This window comes from Necator americanus, chromosome V, assembly GCF_031761385.1.
Source record: "Necator americanus strain Aroian chromosome V, whole genome shotgun sequence".
Taxonomy (NCBI): Eukaryota; Metazoa; Nematoda; class Chromadorea; order Rhabditida; family Ancylostomatidae; genus Necator; species Necator americanus.
Window position 1 is genome coordinate 16920988 of NC_087375.1, and position 20167 is coordinate 16941154.

A 20167-nucleotide genomic window follows, 5' to 3' on the forward strand; every position below is an offset into this window, starting at 1 on the left:
ATGCGGCAAAAGAAACGCTCTCGGTTTTAGAGCCTAGTAAAAAGTTGGCTTTTGTACTTGCATAGACAGGATCCATACATAATTCTGTTTGTGCCCGCCGCACTGGAGATTTCTACCAGGAAGAAGGAAGCTACGTCGTCACCCGCAACAACCAGTGCGATATCGAGTGCTAAGGTGTTCGAAAAGACATGGGAGGACGAGCACCCAAAGCTTATGCTTTACTAAGACAGCACTACATCAAAATGAAAAGATGTTCTGCAGTCCTCAACACTGCTAATAGAATCACTGCTTGTGAGCAACCCTACCAATTTGGTGAGCTCACAAACAGGCAAGCGCTATCAGCTTCAGAGCTCGAGCACGTCCAGCTATTATACGAATTGCGCTGTCAGCAAGGAGTCACCGACGGAGTCGGAGGTTCCGGTTTGTATCCAAAAAATGAAAAATGGAAAATCTGGTGGAGACGACGGGATTAACGCGAAAGCCAATCAAATCAAATTATCGAGCAATCTCATTGCAGTGTGTTATATACAAGGTCTATGAGTGAATCGTCCTGGACCGGCTTATCAAAAACCGCGAAGAAACAACGCGCTAGGAGCATGCCAGCTTTAGTCCTGGCCGATCTTCGACTGAGCAAGTGTTCTCGCTCAGGCGATTAATCGAAATGTGGTAGCGGTATTCGAAGCCAATGCAGTCAGCCATTTTCGACTTTCTCTCTTGCTTTTAACCCTCCTCATGGACCCGTTTCTCCACGTGCTTCCTGCCGATGCAGAACCAGGAAAATTTGTTCGCTTATTTGATGACATACATGAACAGTAGATCAGGACCTTGCAGGAATCATCCTAGCACTACTAGTACGCCCCTTCCGACCAATCTCGAGTACGCCGACGATGTTGTTACATTCGCGGAAAGCACTGCGACACTTCAACATGTTGACAACTTTGTATCGAGGTCGGCTGCAGCCTACGAATGACGTCTACGCCCTGATAAATGCAAGCAGATGTAGGTCTCTTCGGCACTTCGAACGGGAGAACTCAACAATGAGTTCTGTTACCTGGGCTGCATGCTGAAGAACAATGGCAGCTACAGGAAAGATATTCAGCTAAGGCCGTTCGCGCATTCGAGCCCATAACGAAACGCCTGTAGTTGACCAACAAAATGAAGCTGCGAGTCTACCTGTCCGCAATTCGCCCTATCATGATGTATGGATTGGAGACTTGTGCAGCACCGTCTACGTTGATGGAGAGGCTTGAACGCATGAGAAGGAAGCTGCTTAGACGGCTGCTTTTCTACTTTTGGCCGAAGGTATGCCACAATGAGGAGCTTTACGCGGAAGTCGATGTGGTGCACCGGCGGATGACATGTGGAAATTATGAACATCTAACACTGCAGTCGAAATTGGCTACGGAAAATCGTCTTCCCTTCTTTGGTCATATTTAAGGAGACAAGCAGCTCGCCTTCTTCAACGAGTTTTGTTGGATCAGTCGGATTCAAGCTGGCAGAGGCCACCTGGTCGAAAGCGGAAGTTCTGGACTGAGATACTGAAAAAGGACTTGAGGATATTCGGCATGGATAGGCAGTTCAAACGAGACGTAAGGTTTCGCAGGATATGGAATTGCGACGAATGGATCGACTCCGTGTAAGCTTTCGCAGAAGGTCGAGAAGGTTGGGCAGAGCTATGTTTGAGAAAGACGCACCTCGAAGAAGTTGCGATGGTAATCGCATTAATCGATAACATCAACCACCCCATTAAGTAAAGTAAGTCAAGTAAGGCTACCAACCATGTGTTTCAAGTGTTGGAGCCGTCACAACCAAAAAATTCGTGGTCACAATTTTCGGTGCTGACTTGCCAATCGGATGATGTTAGACTTCATCAGTGCAACTGTGTTATTGGCATCCAACTACAACAGACTTATGTGCAAATACGTGGACAATGAATCTGTTTGCTTTTATGTGCTACCAGTCGGAACGTCCCATTTTATAGCTATCTTAGGCCGGCGCACGAATCTGACGCCGTTGGATAGTTGCACCCCGTTTTACCGCTCCACAACGCCAACGGATGTAGTGTAGCGGTTAGAGGTTCCTCTTCCTGCACGATCGATAGGAGGTTGAAATCCGCCCTAGTGCTCACCAAGCCTTTCATCCCTCCGGGGTCGATAAATTGATACCAGAGTTGTCTGGAAAGATAAAAACACTGACTTGACACATCGCCCAGCCACCGCAAGTCGTTGTATAGGCCAGTTACACGTTCGTGAACCTCAAACGATTCTGAATTGAAATGAACGTGGGGGCGCATCCTAAGCGGATTGATCAACGCCAAACACTTTATTCTTTTTTGTTGTTTTTGGGATTTGACACACACACACACACACACACACACACACACACACACACACACACACACACACACACACACACACACACACACACACACACACACACACACACACACACACACACACACACACACACACACACACACACACACACACACACACACACACACACACACACACACACACACACACACACACACACACACACACACACACACACACACACACACACACACACACACACACACACACACACACACACACACACACACACACACACACACACACACACACACACACACACACACACACACACACACACACACACACACACACACACACACACACACACACACACACACACACACACACACACACACACACACACACACACACACACACACACACACACACACACACACACACACACACACACACACACACACACACACACACACACACACACACACACACACACACACACACACACACACACACACACACACACACACACACACACACACACACACACACACACACACACACACACACACACACACACACACACACACACACACACACACACACACACACACACACACACACACACACACACACACACACACACACACACACACACACACACACACACACACACACACACACACACACACACACACACACACACACACACACACACACACACACACACACACACACACACACACACACACACACACACACACACACACACACACACACACACACACACACACACACACACACACACACACACACACACACACACACACACACACACACACTCTAATTTGATAGTACATGCCGATTACTTTAAGAATGTTGCCGAATACTCGTGATTCGTTGGCTAGAATAAATTTTACGGCATTGCCCACTAGCTTCCTATTAAAACAGAAATCTTCACAACTTGCGCGCTATCTTGTCCACGTGTGCTGACGTCTGCCTAAATGGAGAAAACAACTCTGCTCTTATGTAATGCAAATCACCGTTCTTGTCCAAGTTTCCTCTAACCGCTGAAACGTGACATCATGTGACCGAAAATCTAAACGACAGCATAATCTTGCGGTCAGTTTCTCTTTTTCTTTCTTTTTTCTACCAAAATTTCGATACAGATTTAAACATTATGTGTGTTAGTAAACGATTGTGTAGTGTGATAGGTTCAGACATACACTACACAACACACTTCTGAAGATAACGTGATGATCTTGATGGTCTTATAAATTGACTTTCTATCCATTCGTCGTAGTCGTCTATTTTTGGTGAGATTTAGCGTTTTTCTGAACTAACCATTGAAGTCGCCGAATGCCCTCGGATGTTCCTTCACAACCTCGGTCTAATTCTTCAACTCTCACTCCTTTTCAGTTTGTATTCGAAAAAATCTTCAAAACATGCTTAACAAGGCGGTCTCTTTATCTCCTAATAATCTGGCCAAATAAGCATGAGACGGTTCTGTCTTGGACAACGAGGATGGATGTTGTGTTTTTGCAAGTATAATCAGTTGTCGCACCACGTCCACGTCCGCCTTCTTCATTACGGACTATCCTGAACTAAGAGCGGCCGTCTAAAAAGTATCTTAATGTGCAGTAGTTTCACCGTATAAGATGTCCAAGGCTCCGACCTGTGCATCATGGTAGGGGAAATAGCAGATGGGTAGACGAACGCAACGTGACCACATTGACAATGCGTTTCGAACGCATACGCCTGTGTGAAGGAGCTGGGCGCCCTCAGCGCATCTTAGCTGAAAATCCTCTTTGTGGCTGCGTTCTTTTTTCAGCATACGGCAAAACAAGTTACGTGTTCAATCGGTTTTATTTTACCCGGATTCCTGTACGAGGTTTCAAGGAGATTCACACCTGCTTGCACGAGTCATGACGGAAGGTAGCCTCTTGCATGCTGAATCTAGTTATGATGCGAGCTTGACTATGTGTTCCCGCTGCTTGAAGCGAATATTGGCGGATCATCGGCGTAATCGGTTCTCGATCACAGCCGTCTAGCTGTTATTCGCATGATTTCATCTATAGTGAAGTGGAAGGACTGGTCATTTCATTTTCGTACTCCAGTTTTCAATTCGAACAATAAAGTGGACCTGGTTGAGGTTCAAATCAAACTGCTTGTTCTTCGATTCGTGTAGTCAGTTCTGCGACATTTCTGCCATGACGTTGTCGCAAAAAGCGTCACAAGGCAGTCTCGGCAGGCGACGAGGTGGCTCCAGAGTAACCTTTTTCGAAATCTTGTATATAACAATAATGAGACTTCTGATAGTTCCTAAGTTCAGTCACAGTGATCGCATGACTCCAGACGTACGCTGTGTGAACGTTGACATCTATTCTTGGCCACTTTCTAGCTGCTTCGATGTATACAACGGTTGTCTGCATGAGACGGGTATTTTATGGGTTTTCTTCTTCAAGAAGTAGTCGAGAATAAACAAAACGTGCAAAAATAATATGACACTATTCTATTTAATTTCTAATTTTCACACTGATTTTCACTGTGATTTTTTGAATGTAGTTCTCTCTTTCAAGGCTCCCTTTCATCTCCCTTGTCTGGTCACACCGATAGAATTTCTACCATTGCTACCACGCTAAACATGTTTACGTCAGTTGAAGGAGAACTTCTTTGCTTCAATCCAGCGCCTCTATCAGTTAAACTGAAAGCGTAGTGACAAGAGAATGCGTAGCATAATATGCTAATTCGGATTTTTTTTTTACTATTTTGGCAAAATCTTGGGAAAAGTCTGAGATTTTTTTGTGTTCGACGAGATTGTTCTAAAATTCTTGTCTTCCAGTTTCGAAAGTTTGTTTTTGTTCTAGTGAAGTTTCCAGAAGTTCGGTCATAACTTACGTACGTGTACGCGCTCATTATTTGGTGACAAAGGAGTACTCGTCATTCACGTTTTTTTTCGTCTCACTAGTGTTTTTTACAGTTGTTTGCCACTCTTATTGCCCACCAACGTGTTGTGTTTATTCAAGCTCAAACGAGCTCCCATATCTGGTTACAAGGCCGACTACACAGGTTTTTTTTTCTGCGGAGTCATCTTGAATTCTATTCATACAGTTACAAAATTAGCTGAACAGTCTGTATTGATTTTCAGTTAACTTTCGTCACGCCGAGAAATCGTGTGTGCACGCTCACATCACTTTCTGAATAATTCCCTACGCCCGATATCCTGACTTCTCATCCCCCCCTAGTTGTACAGAGTTCAGATGCAATTGTATTTTGTAGATGACGTGAGGCGGAAAAGCAATGTTGAGTCGCACGCGACATTCCTGCGAACATTACTGCGAAAACACCATTTTCCGCATAATTTCTCTAACTACCGTACCTAAGCAATGCTTACGCTTTTTAAGCCCCTCAATTTTTCGAAGTCAAAAGCAATAACTCAAGATATATCTTAAAGTAGTCGTGGTGGCGACCCTTAACCCATAAGTCAACTTGTTCTAAAGCGACGCACTCTGATGATTATAGGAAGTTCTTCGCTATGTATGTACCTCTATATCGTGTGTGATCCACCTCGATCTCCACCTTCTTGACCGCGCCGTTTCAAGCACAGCCGTTCACCGAACTGCGCCAAATTTTTCTCCGTTTTCACCCTACCATAGCAGTTTCAAACTGTTCGTGTATCGCGAAATCTTTCGACAAGTGATTACGTAAATACCCGTTGCTTGCTTTTTGGAGAAAGAAGTCATAAGATTAGAAATAAAGGACAAAGGATAAAGTTTCTGACATTAGTCAACCCGCTTGGGATGCGCCCCCACCTTCACCTCCATTCAGAATCGGTTGAGGTTTACGAACGTGTAACTGGCCTATACAATGACTTGCGGTGGCTAGCCGATGTGTCAAGTCGGTGTTTTTATCCTCCCAGAGAAGTCTGCTACCAATTTATCGACCCCGGAGGGATGAAAGATCGATCGTGCAGGAAGCGGAACCTCTAACCGCTACACTACACCCGCTCCTTAGATTAAAAACACCTCGTTTTATTTTGTAATTTTTAACGGTACGTTGATGGCAGAAAAGCTCTTTTCGGAGATAAAAAGCGAGACTCATAGTGTAAGCCAGTGATTGGGCAAAGATTTGGAGATTCAAGGCAAAGATTAGAGTCCTAATAGCGGCACACTTGTGTTCCGGTTATCTCAGATATCCAGAGTTTGCTTCCTGGTGCTTGTTCAGATTATTCACAGCCCAATCGGATGCCATAACTGATTAAGGCAGTGTCCTAGGTGTAGGCGCACTCCAACACCCTCTATCTCTCTTAAAGGCATCACCCCACGAATCTGAGGTGATACGGATTTCAAGTGGAGTATTCGTATACGGAATGGGAGACTATGGAGAGGGGAGTGATTCCGTCCATTTCTTCCTAATTGCCGTAAAAAAACGACCCGGAAGATGCGGCGCCGCACAAGGCTGGCGCGCTCCAGTCGAAATCCCTGTAGAAAATGGTGCGCCAGAACGCCTGAAGCCGTATCTTCCGGGCCGTTTTTTACGGCAGTTAGGAAGAAGGGACGGAATCACCCACCTCTCCATAATCTACGATCCCGTATACGAATACTCCACCTGAAATCCGTACCGCCTCAGATTCGTGGGGTGAAGCCTTTAAGGTATTCCGACGTAGCAAGAAAATCACTAGGTAAAGGATGTGATAAAATAAAATGAACATATTTCCGAAGAAAGGATTCACCAGGTTAAAAAGCACGATTACTGCAGATTCACTTGGAGCAGAAATCACTATCTCTACGGCAGAAATTCTTTCGAGAGGTCACAGAACGAACTCGGAAAAGTGGACCTAATGCTAAGAGTAGCGGATTCACCACGAACGCTCACGGCAAATTTACGTCCTTAAAGCATCACTCGATACTGGCTTCCTACGTAGAACCAAGAGCCACGTTTGTGGAAAACGCAGGAGTCATCATCGCAGTCATCGCCGTCATCAAAATTTTGTGTTAGGTGACCTACGTATTCCCGACGTCCTGGGTCTCGTTCCAGTCTCCTTTCGGAATTTTTTTTCATTAAATTTAAAGTGCTACTAATAGCAATAATTGCTATCTGAGTTTTCACAGATTCCTCTTCCATGTAGCATATATCTGATGAAAATCCGATATTTCTATTGTATAGGGCTACCAAGGCGAGTGTAGTGTATCGGTTAGAGAATTCGCTTCCTGCACGATTGGTTGAAGGTTCGAAACCGCCCTAGTGCTCACCAAGCCTTTCATCCCTCCGAGGTCGATAGATTGGTCCGGGAGGATAAAAACACTGACATGGCACATCGGCTAGCCACCGCGTTATTGTATAGGCCAGTTACACGTTCGTAAACCTCAAACGATTCTGAATTGAAATGTACATACGTGGGGGCGCATCCCAAGCGGATTGACTAACGCCAGAAACTTTATCCTTTATCCTTTTATTTCTATTTTCTATCTTCTATATTCTTGTTGACGTTGTGTTACATCTCTACGTCCTTAGAAAAAACATTCGTTCTCTTTCAAGTTCAGATTGAGTCATACTCCTTCTTGAATATTTTCGGAGTAGATATGTATGGCATTCGCCTGGGTAATTTTACAGTTGGAAAAGGAAATTTGTGAAAACTCAATTATTCTACTGGAATAGTGCGAAAGCGCCCATGCGCCATTTTCACGCTTAATTTCACTCAGAGTTTGACCACTTTATTCCCTCCACGTACTATTCCTGATTGCCAGCAATTTTCATGTTTGTATATTTTCATGCTCATAGAATATGTCAGCTTTCGGCGTTCTCCGTCCTTGCCGTACTCCTCCACTTCGCTGAAATCCACAATTGAATGTCGCTGCAAATTCACTGGAAGATCCGAGTAGACTACAACTCAATCGTTTATGACCGTTTGATTGCTACGGAAATGCGACGATTTCTCTGAAAAGAAATGGAAAGCAATTGTTATTAAGCGGGTTTTAGGTTTCGAATACTTTAGTAATGTACATGTAATGCATTTAAAGATAACGAAATTCAGTAAGAAAAGAAATATGCAAGTCAGGGTCAGAAGACTGCTTTATCGAAGCAGCGACCGTTCTCGTCAGGCATTCCTGAACGGTTGGAAAGTTTGTTCGTGTACCTTTCAATAGTCGACTTGGAAACACTCTAGTGTTCGCGGGTTGCGGCTTCTGTAAAGATTTTGATTTTCAAGAATGCGCAACTTTTGAACATAAGCGTTAGCTCTAAAACAGCTCCATAAAAATATGCTGGTGAGTGCACGAGCTGAAGGGTTCACGAACCCTCGGAGATCTACAGATCTTCTGGTAGTTGGAGGGGGAGCTCTTTGGTAACATTCAATACGGAACACAAGGGAAAGTGTGGCGCACCTTCCCATCTATTCTATATTAAGCGCTGTTCCGGCTGGAGCTTCTGCTGCTACTGTATTCGAAAGCGTCGGGAGAAAACCTAGCTTTCTTTCGTCTTATCGGGTCAACAGACTGACACCAGGCTTCTCTGGGGGACAAGAAAAACTCGATAGATGGACTCGCTTCCGCAAGTCGCTTTATACGCTGCACACGCATTCATGAGCATCACACGATCCTAGCCTGAAGTCGAGCGTGTAGGAGCATCTCTAAAGGATTGACTAACATACTTTATCCTTCTTACTTTGTCATATAGAGAAATTTCCACGCGTTTTTCTTTTTGCACTGGATGTGGTACGACTGATGCTCAAGGCCATGAGTATTTCACTACTGCGGGTTTCTGTGCTTTCCGGCTTTGGAACCCCATTCTTCGTCAGATCAAAGGTGTATGTTTACTTATTTGTTAGCTGAGTATAAACTAGACATTCTTTGTTTATATTTATCCAATTATGCATAGAAGAAAATGGTGAATAGAGAACAAAAGAAGGTGATTTCCTTGGTTCGGGAGGAGCGTCAATAATCCACAAATATTTTTGCACATGTGTTTTAATCACTTCTCTCCGCAATTTGCTGAACAATGTCTGATTATAAACCGTTTCGCGGATACGATTATTTCGTTTCCATTCCAAGAGAGGCACCGCAACCAAAATGAACTTAGCATTTTGTAACTCCTTGATTAACAATTGTGCATGCAGTATTTTTGCAACGAAAGCACAAAATCTCGTTTTTAATACATAATTTTTGCAGTCTCACAACTTTTTTTAAACCATTCAATTCAAATTCGATTTTTAACGACTTTCATGAAATGTATCCTTTTTTTGCGCTTCATACGACTCATTATTCCGCAGAAACGAGGTGTGCTTGGCGTCATATCGAATCGTACATGTTGTTACAAATTCACGCTGTTTTCCAATCACCACTAGCCTAATCAGCGCCGACTAGACAATTACGGGTTTAGTTTCCACGATTATTGCTCTACTGTTAGTGTTTCCCTCCTCTTAAACTCCTCCTTCCGGATCTTTATGAAGTACCTCATTCACTCAGCTTTTTTTTTGCACTTCAGACTTCGAAAATGCTGACGTCCTCATTTCATTCATCCTTAAGTTCGTCTTGGTTTTGATGTTATCTCCGGTGAAGAATCTCTTTTTTAATCTCTTTTTTTTTACCTTCGAAAGTTAGCACGGCACTGTTTTCTCAATTGTTCCTCTTCTAATCATCAGCAATATGGCAGAATCTGCAAGCAGAAGCTTTTTGCACCACGATGCTCACGTTATGTACCTTTTACCACTTTTTTCTGACTAATGAGGCTGGAGAAGTGGGAATTGAACTATTGTACCAGAGTCGTACAGTAATACAGAGAAGACGGCCGAAAAAACTCTGCAACGACCTGGAGGACCCTTGGACGATCCTTTAGATGAAGCATATTCTGTAAATATATAACGCCTTCAAATATAAAGACACCATCTTGAGCAGTGAACCACGCTCGGAAAGAGTCCTTGAGAGGATCTCGTGCCATTCGCCGCTTTGGAAAAATCTTCGTTACTTCTTGTAAATCTTATTAGGAATCGTATAACAAGACTGCTACGTTTGCAAACGCTGTGCGTGACTGCAATAAGTACAGCAAACCCCTCTTCCGCCACTTACCGCCTTCGCTTCTGAGTGATAAAAGGCGATGTTGCCGGTTTCACTGCAATTTTCAATGCATGAACTCACTTTATTCGACTGACTCTGACAGCAGATATTGCTGTCGAACTGTCAAAGCCAAAAAATAGGCTGTCATGCTAACTATGGTTTTGTCGAAATTCTTTTATTCTTATGAAGTAGATCCAAACTACGAAGTTCGTTTGCTTGCCGGAAAAACCATGACTGCATATCTATGAGCATGTAGGACTTTTGCATCACACAATGCGAGAGGATTGCCGGAAAACGCGTAGGGTTATATTGGGGTATTTAAGGTTAAGGATGTCGGTTGGACGTCACTTGAAAACCACACTGAGAGTGAGAATTACCTTGATCATCCTGAGTGTCGTTGTTCGTCGTTTTCCTCGATCGGACGCCAGTAATACTTCGCTTTTCAAAAGGAATGAATTGTAATACAATTCAGTGCTTATGTTCCTCCTGGAGGTAGTGAAGTCTGGGATCTGTTTTCAATGTGAGAGAGTTTGGATTTTAAAAATGTGTGCCAGAGGTGTATTCGAGAAAATCCATAAGCTGTTATTACGACGACGCAGCACTGAGAGTCCATAATACAATGTTTGCATGGTGTTTTTTGTTTTTTCCCTCGTTTATTCCTCTTTCCTCCTCTTTTTTGCGCCCTCAAATGCCCGCTTGACGGCAGCTTCTGAAAGGGTTCTTAATGTAACATGTTAAGAACGCAATTGACTTTCCCATGGTTGCGTGCAGAAATGTGCACTTTGTCGGCGGAACAATGTTGTTCTTATTTGATGGAAAGGCACAATCGCTCACGAAAGGTTTTTCAAACGGGGGAAATCAAAAGCAGTCATTGGTAGGGATGGACGATTGCATAGTCAGTTTTCTACTCGTTTCTATTTCAAATATCTTTCAACAACACAAATATAAATTTACAGCTACATACATTCTGTAAAAATTTGGGTTTCTTTTCTTCTTCTCTCATTTTTCCTCAACTTTTTTTTTGTTTCAAATTTAACGATTAAAACAAAACAAAACTAGAGCATCGCCTACGTTTTTACAATTTTCTGGAAATTAGTTTCCGTATTTGATAGGCAAAGTATTGGGTTGAGGAACGAAAGAAAAAACTAAATTCTTCCCATATCTGTACAAAATAAAATAATGGTTTCAAATTTATGTTTTATAAAAATTTGCATTTGCGTTTGTTTTCTTTCTCTATTATTCGAAGGTAAGATTAATTCCCATTCACATGGTGTTGGGAAAAGTCGTTGATTCTCTTGTTCGCTGCACAGATGTGAACATCTCCCTACTCCTTTAAACGATTTGTCGTTTAGAGCATTTTTTAAAACTTTTTTCCGTGAGTTTCATAGCGTTTTTAAGCTGCTAACATCTTCAGCGATCGAAAAATTTCTGTGGATTTTTTTCTCGATGACACAAAGCTGATCTGTCATAGCCTTGTCTTAGGCCTCGGGCGATAGCTTAGATGTGACTTCAATTGGTTCAGAACTACATCTAGAATTAGACAAACTTTACAGTACTAGTGTTTAAAACTGAAACAGCTATATATACATGTATGCGAACTTTACATTTCAAGCTTATTCTAGAAAATTTTCATGCAGACGAATGAACTTCATGACATTATGCAGTATGTATTATGTATGTATTATGTATGTATTATTCATTATGTATTACTACACTCGGTAACATCTTTTTTCAGTTGATGAATTTTGTCACGCCAGTCTCTTCCCAGCGTTCTTTCTAAGTAACAAAATCTTGTTGGAAACTTTGAGAAGAATAACAGTGGAGAGTATGCCTTCTGATCAATTCGCAATAGGTTTTCTCCGGAAGAATGAAAAAAGGAATTTACTCTCAGCCCGCGATGCGGCCGACCTGCTTGTGATGCGTTTTCAAAGTCAGAAATCCATATTTTGAAGCGCAGAAAGAAACGGGGCTATTTTCAAGCATTGCTCCTTCTCTGTACAGGGCGCCAACATCACTTCCAGTGGCCGTTTCGTCTCTAAAGTTAGAAATTCTTTTTTGTAAAGGATGTATACATATACATATGACATTTTGGGAATATCTTCTATATCTATGGGTAATTTTCACTTTGGAAAAATGTCCACGACCTATTTGTCTACCCTAGTTAAAGATCTTTAACCCTTCGGTTTCACTACGTATTCAAGTTAGGAGTCACTTTCGTTCGTGACTCAGTTTAGCTGCTAATTCTCAGCTTTGCTCTTCTGCAGTCGTTTACGGAAACGCCAAATTTCTTCCTAAAGCATTACATTCGGATACCCACGGGGTCCACAATAATTGGGATTTGCGGCTGCTTTCATACCTGCTAACTACTTCCGACGACGTCATCAAAGTTGCGATTCGTGTTTTATGAACTATTGACAGATGAAATTTTGGAGTAGGGTTAAAGGTTTCTAGAGCTTCATTCAACCGCTGCTTGCTGTTTTTTGCAGATAGCCAGACCAAACATTTTTTCTCAGCTGCCTGTTCCATAAAGTTCCATAATGTTTTGCATCGTTTGATCTCTGCTCTCTTTGGGCGCTTCAGTTGAATTTTTTCACGCACAGGCTTTCGCGTTGATGTGATGCTATAATATAAATTTCAAAAATTACGAAACATTTCTGAAACTCGGAAAAATGTTTCGAGCATTCATTTATTTGAATGTGTTGGGTTGAGGAATAAGTTATGAGCACTTTTTCAAACTCAAAAATGCTCATAATATAGAAAAGTGATAGCAAAATTTACCGATCTTATTGGATTTTGCCTTCTCGCTTAATTAAAGTGCTAAGTATTGAAAAAGAGCATTTTTGGAGCGATATGTTGTCCAGATTTATTAGAGACCGTGATTCCGCTGAGGCTGGCTGACACAGGTATAGTGGATAGGGAGGGATTAGCGCCTGAAAGTACCGTACTACTCCTTGAAAGTACTCAAAGACCAAGCTAAAAGTGAACTTCTTTTTTGAGTACTTCCAAGCAAGGTTTCAAGGTTGTCTTTAAAGACAGATCACATATCGCTTAACCAATTGGATGGAAGGTGGATTGAGGATTTTTCCACTTTCTGAACAAAAGAACACACAACAAATCAATCAAAGGCAGAACCTCCTCGTTCTCCATGACTTCTTTTCACCGATCAGTCAGTTTTCAATGCATCATGTTGCTTTCCTCATCTATTTTGTTTTTTTTGGTATCTCTTTCTGTTATATTTCGAGTTTTTCTTGCTTCTTTCAATGCTCTTTATGCAATGCATTTTTTTACTTTGCTTTTTTATTTTTTCCCATCGTTTGAATCAAGTTAGGAAATAGTTGGAACGAGAATATGAATATAACTGCACTTCTCGCATTATTTGTGAGGTTTATGTTCTGCGAAGGGAAGCATAGGTTTTAAGGTGAATCCGTGTTTTCCCTTTTGTATCCTGATATGTGTTTTCCTCTTACTGCTACTCTCCTACGGGAACCGGATGTTTTCTGTACATTATGTTCTTCTCTGGTTTGAACGACAGAACTAGAACGAAGGGTACCACTGTTACTCTGTAGAGACCCTCATTCTCCTTCATTTTATTGGTCGGCTTCGCATTTTTTTTTCGTCGCTGATTATTATTGATTCTTGAATATGATTGTGAAAAAATTTAGTTGTTGCTACTAATTTTCGATCGTCATGGTAATTCCATCATTTCTATCCCTGCTATAATGAGATGTATCTTTATTGCAGAAGAAACACAATGAGGGGACGAGCACGATCGTACTGCTATCTGAGCAATGATCGCGAAGCTTTCATGCGCTCACCGCTGCCGATGCGAAATCTTAATCCCTTCTATCTCAGCCAGTTCTCTTTTGGACGAGAGACAGGTAACAAAGTCGTAGATAGTTTAGATCTGTTGAAAATATTCACTTATTCATCCGTCGGGAAACACCACAGTTACCAAGGAAAAGTATCTTATACTAGTTATTTCAGCTTGTATCACTCAACCGAAGCAAGCAGGAGACCGATAAAATGAGCGCAAACTTTAAAAAAGTAGAAAAAACGAAGGCAAAGAGAAGGCAGTGGAAACCCATGGCGATACATGGATCAAATGAGGAAGGCGTGCGCGATTGGGCGGTTGCTAACGTGGATTTAACCAGTAGTTGGAGATCGCTCGAGTTGTCTAACCCCACGCTAAAAGAGGCATATAAGTTGCTTCAGCGCTTTGAAGATGAAGTTGCACTTTCTGTGAAAAATGTTAATCAGTTACTAAACATTCCTTCTTTCCGGAACAGCCTCAACTGTTTGTAGTCATATATTGTTAGTATTAGTTCATTAAACATTATAGAGTAGTTTAAACTTTTATTACTTTTCTGGAAACTTTAGGGATTAAGAAATGACGGGATTTCGTGGTATAACAAGTGGTGCTACAAATCTGCATCGGGGCAATGAGTCTCTAGCGGAAGAGAAGGAGAAAAAAGAACTGGAGAGGGAACAAGCAGGAGTGTATTGGCCAGTTCTATCTGAGTGACAATTTATACACTGCTCACCTACATATACCGTAGTTCTGAGCTTGAGCTTGAAAAATGAGTCTGCAAAATATTAAAAACTTTAGTAACACCTCTGAGAACCTTTTCAAAATTGCTCTCTAAGTAAGAACAATCTCGAAACACAAAATATCCAATTTGTTCTGAAAAGCACTCCAATGTTTTTTATTCAAACATAATTAGCATAGCAGAGACGGGATGTTTCCGCATGTATTTACCCCAAAAATAAATTAATTAAATAATGAACATTTGTAAATTTGCTCTACATTTCAAAGCATGAATTGTGGAAACAAATCTATATATGTTCTGATAGACACGTTCTGTTTGAAATCATCTTCGTGGACGTGAACAGGAGTCGTAAGGGGAGGTGGATTGCAAGGGAAGGAGTCGTAAAGGAGTGCGGAGGACAATAGTAAATGGAGCGTAGCATGACAACCAGGACAAAACATCACGCAGTGTTAAATAATTACATACATGACAAAATATTGAAGGACAAAGGATTAATTATCTGGCGCTAATCAATCCGCTTCGGATTCGCCACCACGTTCACTTCAATTCAGAATCGTCTGAGGTTTACGAACTTGCATCTGGCCTCTACAATGATTTGCTTGGGCTCGCAGATGTGTCAAGTCAGTGTTTTACCCTCCTGACAGGTCCGTTACCAATTCATGGACTGCGGAAGGATGAAGGGCTTGTTTGACACTATGGTGGATTCGAACCTCTGATCGATCGTGATGGGAACTTCTTACCGATCGCGCCACACTAGCCCTGCAAAATATTACATAAAATAGTATTAAATGATTACATACATTACAAAATACTTTATTAAGCTCTAGCCGCAGGACAGTAACATGGAAGCATAAACATTTTGTTTTTTGGATGTACAACGTGTTGATAATATGACAACAGGATCACGCAGGTTCGACATCCTGCTGAGTCAAATTTTTGCAAAAGAGTTAGAAACGTGAAACCATTTTTAAAAGATGGAGAATCTAGTTATACGTAATGTTCAGCAGTTTAAAAATGGATTTAATGGAAGTCAATGGACAAAAAAGTCCAGATTCAGTGCAAATTTTTAAAGCTGGAAGATCGCGAATAACCTCGTGATGAGAGAACCAAAAGAATTATTTTGAGTAGTTTTTTGGATAAGAAAGTTTGCCTTACAAAACAATCATATCGCTATTTTTCCACATTCTACATTAAAATGCAGCCTCTTTTTTTTCTTTTCTTTCTGGAATGGGAAAACTTCCCCAAAAAAAAAAATTTGCCGCGCCGAATGAGCTTTAAGAAAGTCTCATAACTCAACCAGTTCAATGCTGTGCAGATCTTCTTCGATTACGTGGTAGATGGTTTTCCTCTATCAGACGCCGCATCACTCGATTTTCATGGTCTCGCTGTTTCCCCAAATTTTTTATTGGAAAAAGAGGAAAAAATGTCAATTTTCCTATCTCTGTCTCAGTTAATTTCCAAAAAAATCAGGAGGCCGGAAAAAATAGCGATATGACTGTTTTGTAACGCAAACCTTTTTTCTCTGAAAATATCTTCAAATATTTCTTTTGGTGCTCTCATCACGAAGTTATTCGCGATCTTTCAGACCTAACAATGTGCACAGAACCGGAGGTTTTTTTCGTCATTATATTCCAATAAATCCACTTTTAAACTGCTAGAAACTGCTTACAATTAAATTCTTCATCTTTTAAAAGTGGTTTCACGTTTCCGTCTCCTTGCAAAAATTTGGCTCAGCGGGATGTTGAACCTGCATCGTCCCATTTCACATGGCCGAAACAAAATGTCAATTTTTCTAAGCTTTTTTGAGTGTTCTTCTGTAATTTGACCTATGCACCAGACTCTTCTCTTTTCTTTGTCGTATTGTATCAATCAGTATTTAAAAATGTTAGACGGATTTTAGGACAAAAATAGACGCTTCAACAATATTTCAGCAAACTTACTTCCCCTGCTGCTTGGTATTTCATAGCTTTTGCCAGCTACTGAATTTTACATTTGCCATTCGTTTCTCGGCTAATTTTCAACTTCGCTTTTTTGAAACACACAAAATTTCAAATACATTGAACTGGCAGCAACCGAGAACTGCCGCAGCAACATTGGAGGAAAGGAGAAAAAGGAGAAGATGATGATGATGAAGGGAGAGAGGAGAAGGGATTGGTCGTATTCGAGACGGTTGTGTCCCATGTAACTGCAAAGAGTATAAGTATGGAATAATGTCATGCTGTATAATGATGGGCTTATTCTTTCTCGTCCGTATCAGCTACGGATGTCCGGAAAGGGGTGAGACGGGTTCCACGGCGTCAGCTTGGTTCGTCGGCACCAGAAAGCAATAAAATGGGGTGTGGTGGGTCCTACGGTGTCGAAGTGATACGCTGCGGTGCAATAGTACCGCGCAAGAACTCCAGGTGAACTTTTCAAGGAATAAGTGAGACATTGTGAAACGCTTGCGCTTTGTGACGTGCAGACTGCTATATTCTGCTCAACGTCTGGAAGCGCTTTTTTTACTTTTTGTTGGGTGTCTGTCATTAAAACGCAATGAACAGATTTTGTGCTCGTCGTAAACTCAAGCTAAGGTAGTACAACTACATGAGTAACAAAGATTTGTCGAAGATAAAATTGTAACAAACTACATCTTTATACAGGCCCATTTACCGCAGCTATTTTTAATCCTATAGGAGATTTAAGCGGATTAGTTGGTAGTGATTCAGTTGGCATCAAGACCTGTACACAATTCTTTGGGAATTAATGATATTCAAATCGACGGCAGTAAGTTTCAGACCATATTGTCGCGATTTTACTGTTTTCCTTACTTCTTAACTCCGAAAAGTTTGTTGTGTTCAGTATAATTCATAGATGACAGGATGATCCACACAGCAAGGCAAATGAGGCTACTGAATTTTATCGAAGTGCAGTAAACAACACGAAAATATATAAGCACAGTAGATCTTTTCCAGGAAAGTTGGGCGATTCTTTTGAAAACCTCACTCCCTTTTCGATTTTCTTAGACTACACTAAAGTGCATTTCCTCAAGCAGAATCGTCATTTAACTATTATAAACATACATTAAAAACGTCATGTAAGCAGTTATACATTTCCATATTTCCTCTACGTGTTTGTTTATTTCCTGGATTTGTGAGAGGATTAAAGATTCTGCAATTTATAAATAGTCTTAGGAATTTTCTTCCTAATCTCCGTTTAACCACGTGTCAGTAGCATCAGATTTACCTGAGAGCCACATGCATGTACATATCTCGCAGTGGCTGAGTGGCCTATCCACGTACTACCGCAGTTGTGCAGCAATACATCGGTTTTTTTGCACTTTATTTTTAGTGCGGAACTAGCTCCTTTGTAATTTCTTGATTGAAGATTATGCAGATAATTTTCTCGTTGAAGATTACTGCCTGAAAAAGGCTCTTCACAAGATTGACACCTTTTTATTTCCGAGAATCATCCCACCCTTGTATTGAGTCGTTTATGGTCATTCTTGTGTTTAAATGAACATGAAATTCAAATTTTATTCAAATCCCACGTAAACTCATTGACGTTGTCAGAATTTTGACATGAATGAGGTTTCGTTGCGGGCGGAGTTAACAACCAAACAGGCAGATTTTCTCTTTGTTTAGAAACGTCACTCCCGTCAGCTGCAAAATAACCGTCATTTTGAAAAATTTGACCTGTGAATTTGCACCCAACTACGAGATATCGATTCTGCATCTGCTCATGTATTGTCTATTTCCGTCCATTGCGGATTTTCTAACCACCCATTATCCTGACGTTTAATTTTTATCAGAAGCAAAATTGCCCACTGATGATCTTCTTTATGAACTTTCCTGATGCCGTTGTGTTGAACAAGAATATTTTCAGGTCGCTAAGCTTGCAGCAGGAAAGTGTGAAAAAGATTTTTTTAGCAGCGATGCATACTTCACGTGTGAATGAGTTGAGTTCGCAGAGAAACCAGAAAATACTCGATTCAAGAACACCTCATTAAATATGTAGTATGTATTGATTTTTGTCATATTAATCAGGATCGAGTGACCAATTCTGACAATTTAATAATTACTTTTTGAAGTGAAACCCTTTTCTTGGGCTGATTACATGCAGTTCTTGAATTCGTTCAATTCTCTGGGAGGTCCTGAGTGGTTTAAGATTATTATTATTATAAAATTGTTTTATTCAAATATAAAACCTCTCATTCTGATTTCTCATTCATTTTTTGACGTTAACGCTTGTTTAGCAGTTTCGTGGAAGTCGAATATTTGCGCAGTTACTCCCTGAATAATGTTATCCGGTGCAAAATAAGTGAATTTTCGCCGCGGGTTGTCTTCGTGAGTGAAACGAAAAAAAATTGACCTCTTCCTGTTTGATGATTGCTTTTATCGACGTACGTCGCCTTTATTGCTCGACATCATTGCAGCTCTGGATCTCCGCTTGAGGATCTGGACTGAAGCACCTCACACATTCGTATTTCATTTGATGTCACCTTCGCCTTAAATATTATGTTTACCGGCGGAACAATCCAATATTTTAATCTAACGCCTCTTTATCCTCCTTTCTTGCATCTTTATCAGAGTATAGTTCCACTTTGGAGTTTTGCGAATAATTTACTGCATTAAACAAGATACTACGTATATTAAAAGTTTATCCATTGTTTTTTCACACTCAAAGGTGCGCCAACAAATTGTGATAGAGGAAACAGCATTGGTGAGCAAGCAGGTGGTCAAACTCCAGAAAAACTGAAAAAATTCCTGTTTATCTTAACTCACTCTTTCGGATCTCAGTCTCTCCTTTTGAAAGTATTTCTATCAAAGAAAATAAGCAAAAGAACAGTTGTTTGTAGGACAATTTCATGTCAGTATTTTTGGCTATTCAAAGTTTCCGTGTTGTTGTTAATGTTTAAGTACGTGTATTGAAATAGAAAAAATATATGTATGAAATATAAAATAAAATATATAAAGTAAAAAGAAAAAAGCTTCCTTTAGCATTTTGACACTATTTAAAGAACTTAGTGTTAACAATTGCTCCGCACTTGTTGAATAGCGTGATGATGGAGATGCTCTCTAGTTAATTTTTAGGATCAATGGAAAACTGGAAATATTCCTAACTCCCGTATTTCTGTCCTTCTTTTTACCATAACTCATACTAATCAAGATATTCCTCTTATACTTACCCATACGTTGTCGCTCTTTCAGAGAAAGGTTTTGTTCTTTTCCTAAAACAGCAAAGTTCCTTCTTAGATTTTACAACACAATAGACTAGA

At 40.9% G+C, this 20167-nt stretch overlaps 2 protein-coding genes across 2 annotated transcripts in view; both read left to right on the forward strand.

The window, feature by feature from the left end:
- Positions 1-1155: 1155 nt before the first annotated feature.
- RB195_014140 (uncharacterized protein) lies at positions 1156-1534 on the forward strand (the record flags this gene model as incomplete). The annotated part of the gene is made up of 2 exons (XM_064204278.1): positions 1156-1302; positions 1439-1534. The coding sequence occupies 2 exons, from the start codon at positions 1156-1158 to the stop codon at positions 1532-1534; spliced, it is 243 nt and encodes an 80-aa protein (XP_064060159.1).
- A 72-nt stretch (positions 1535-1606) lies between these two features.
- The window catches only part of RB195_014141 (uncharacterized protein), a gene marked incomplete at both ends in the record, with an annotated part of 42708 nt that continues 24147 nt past the window's right edge, over positions 1607-20167 (forward strand). Inside the window, 4 exons of the mRNA XM_064204280.1 lie at positions 1607-1712; positions 5158-5213; positions 5296-5384; positions 14108-14244. Of these exons, the coding sequence (XP_064060160.1) occupies positions 1607-1712; positions 5158-5213; positions 5296-5384; positions 14108-14244 (388 nt within the window). The remainder of the gene's footprint in view (positions 1713-5157; positions 5214-5295; positions 5385-14107; positions 14245-20167) is intronic.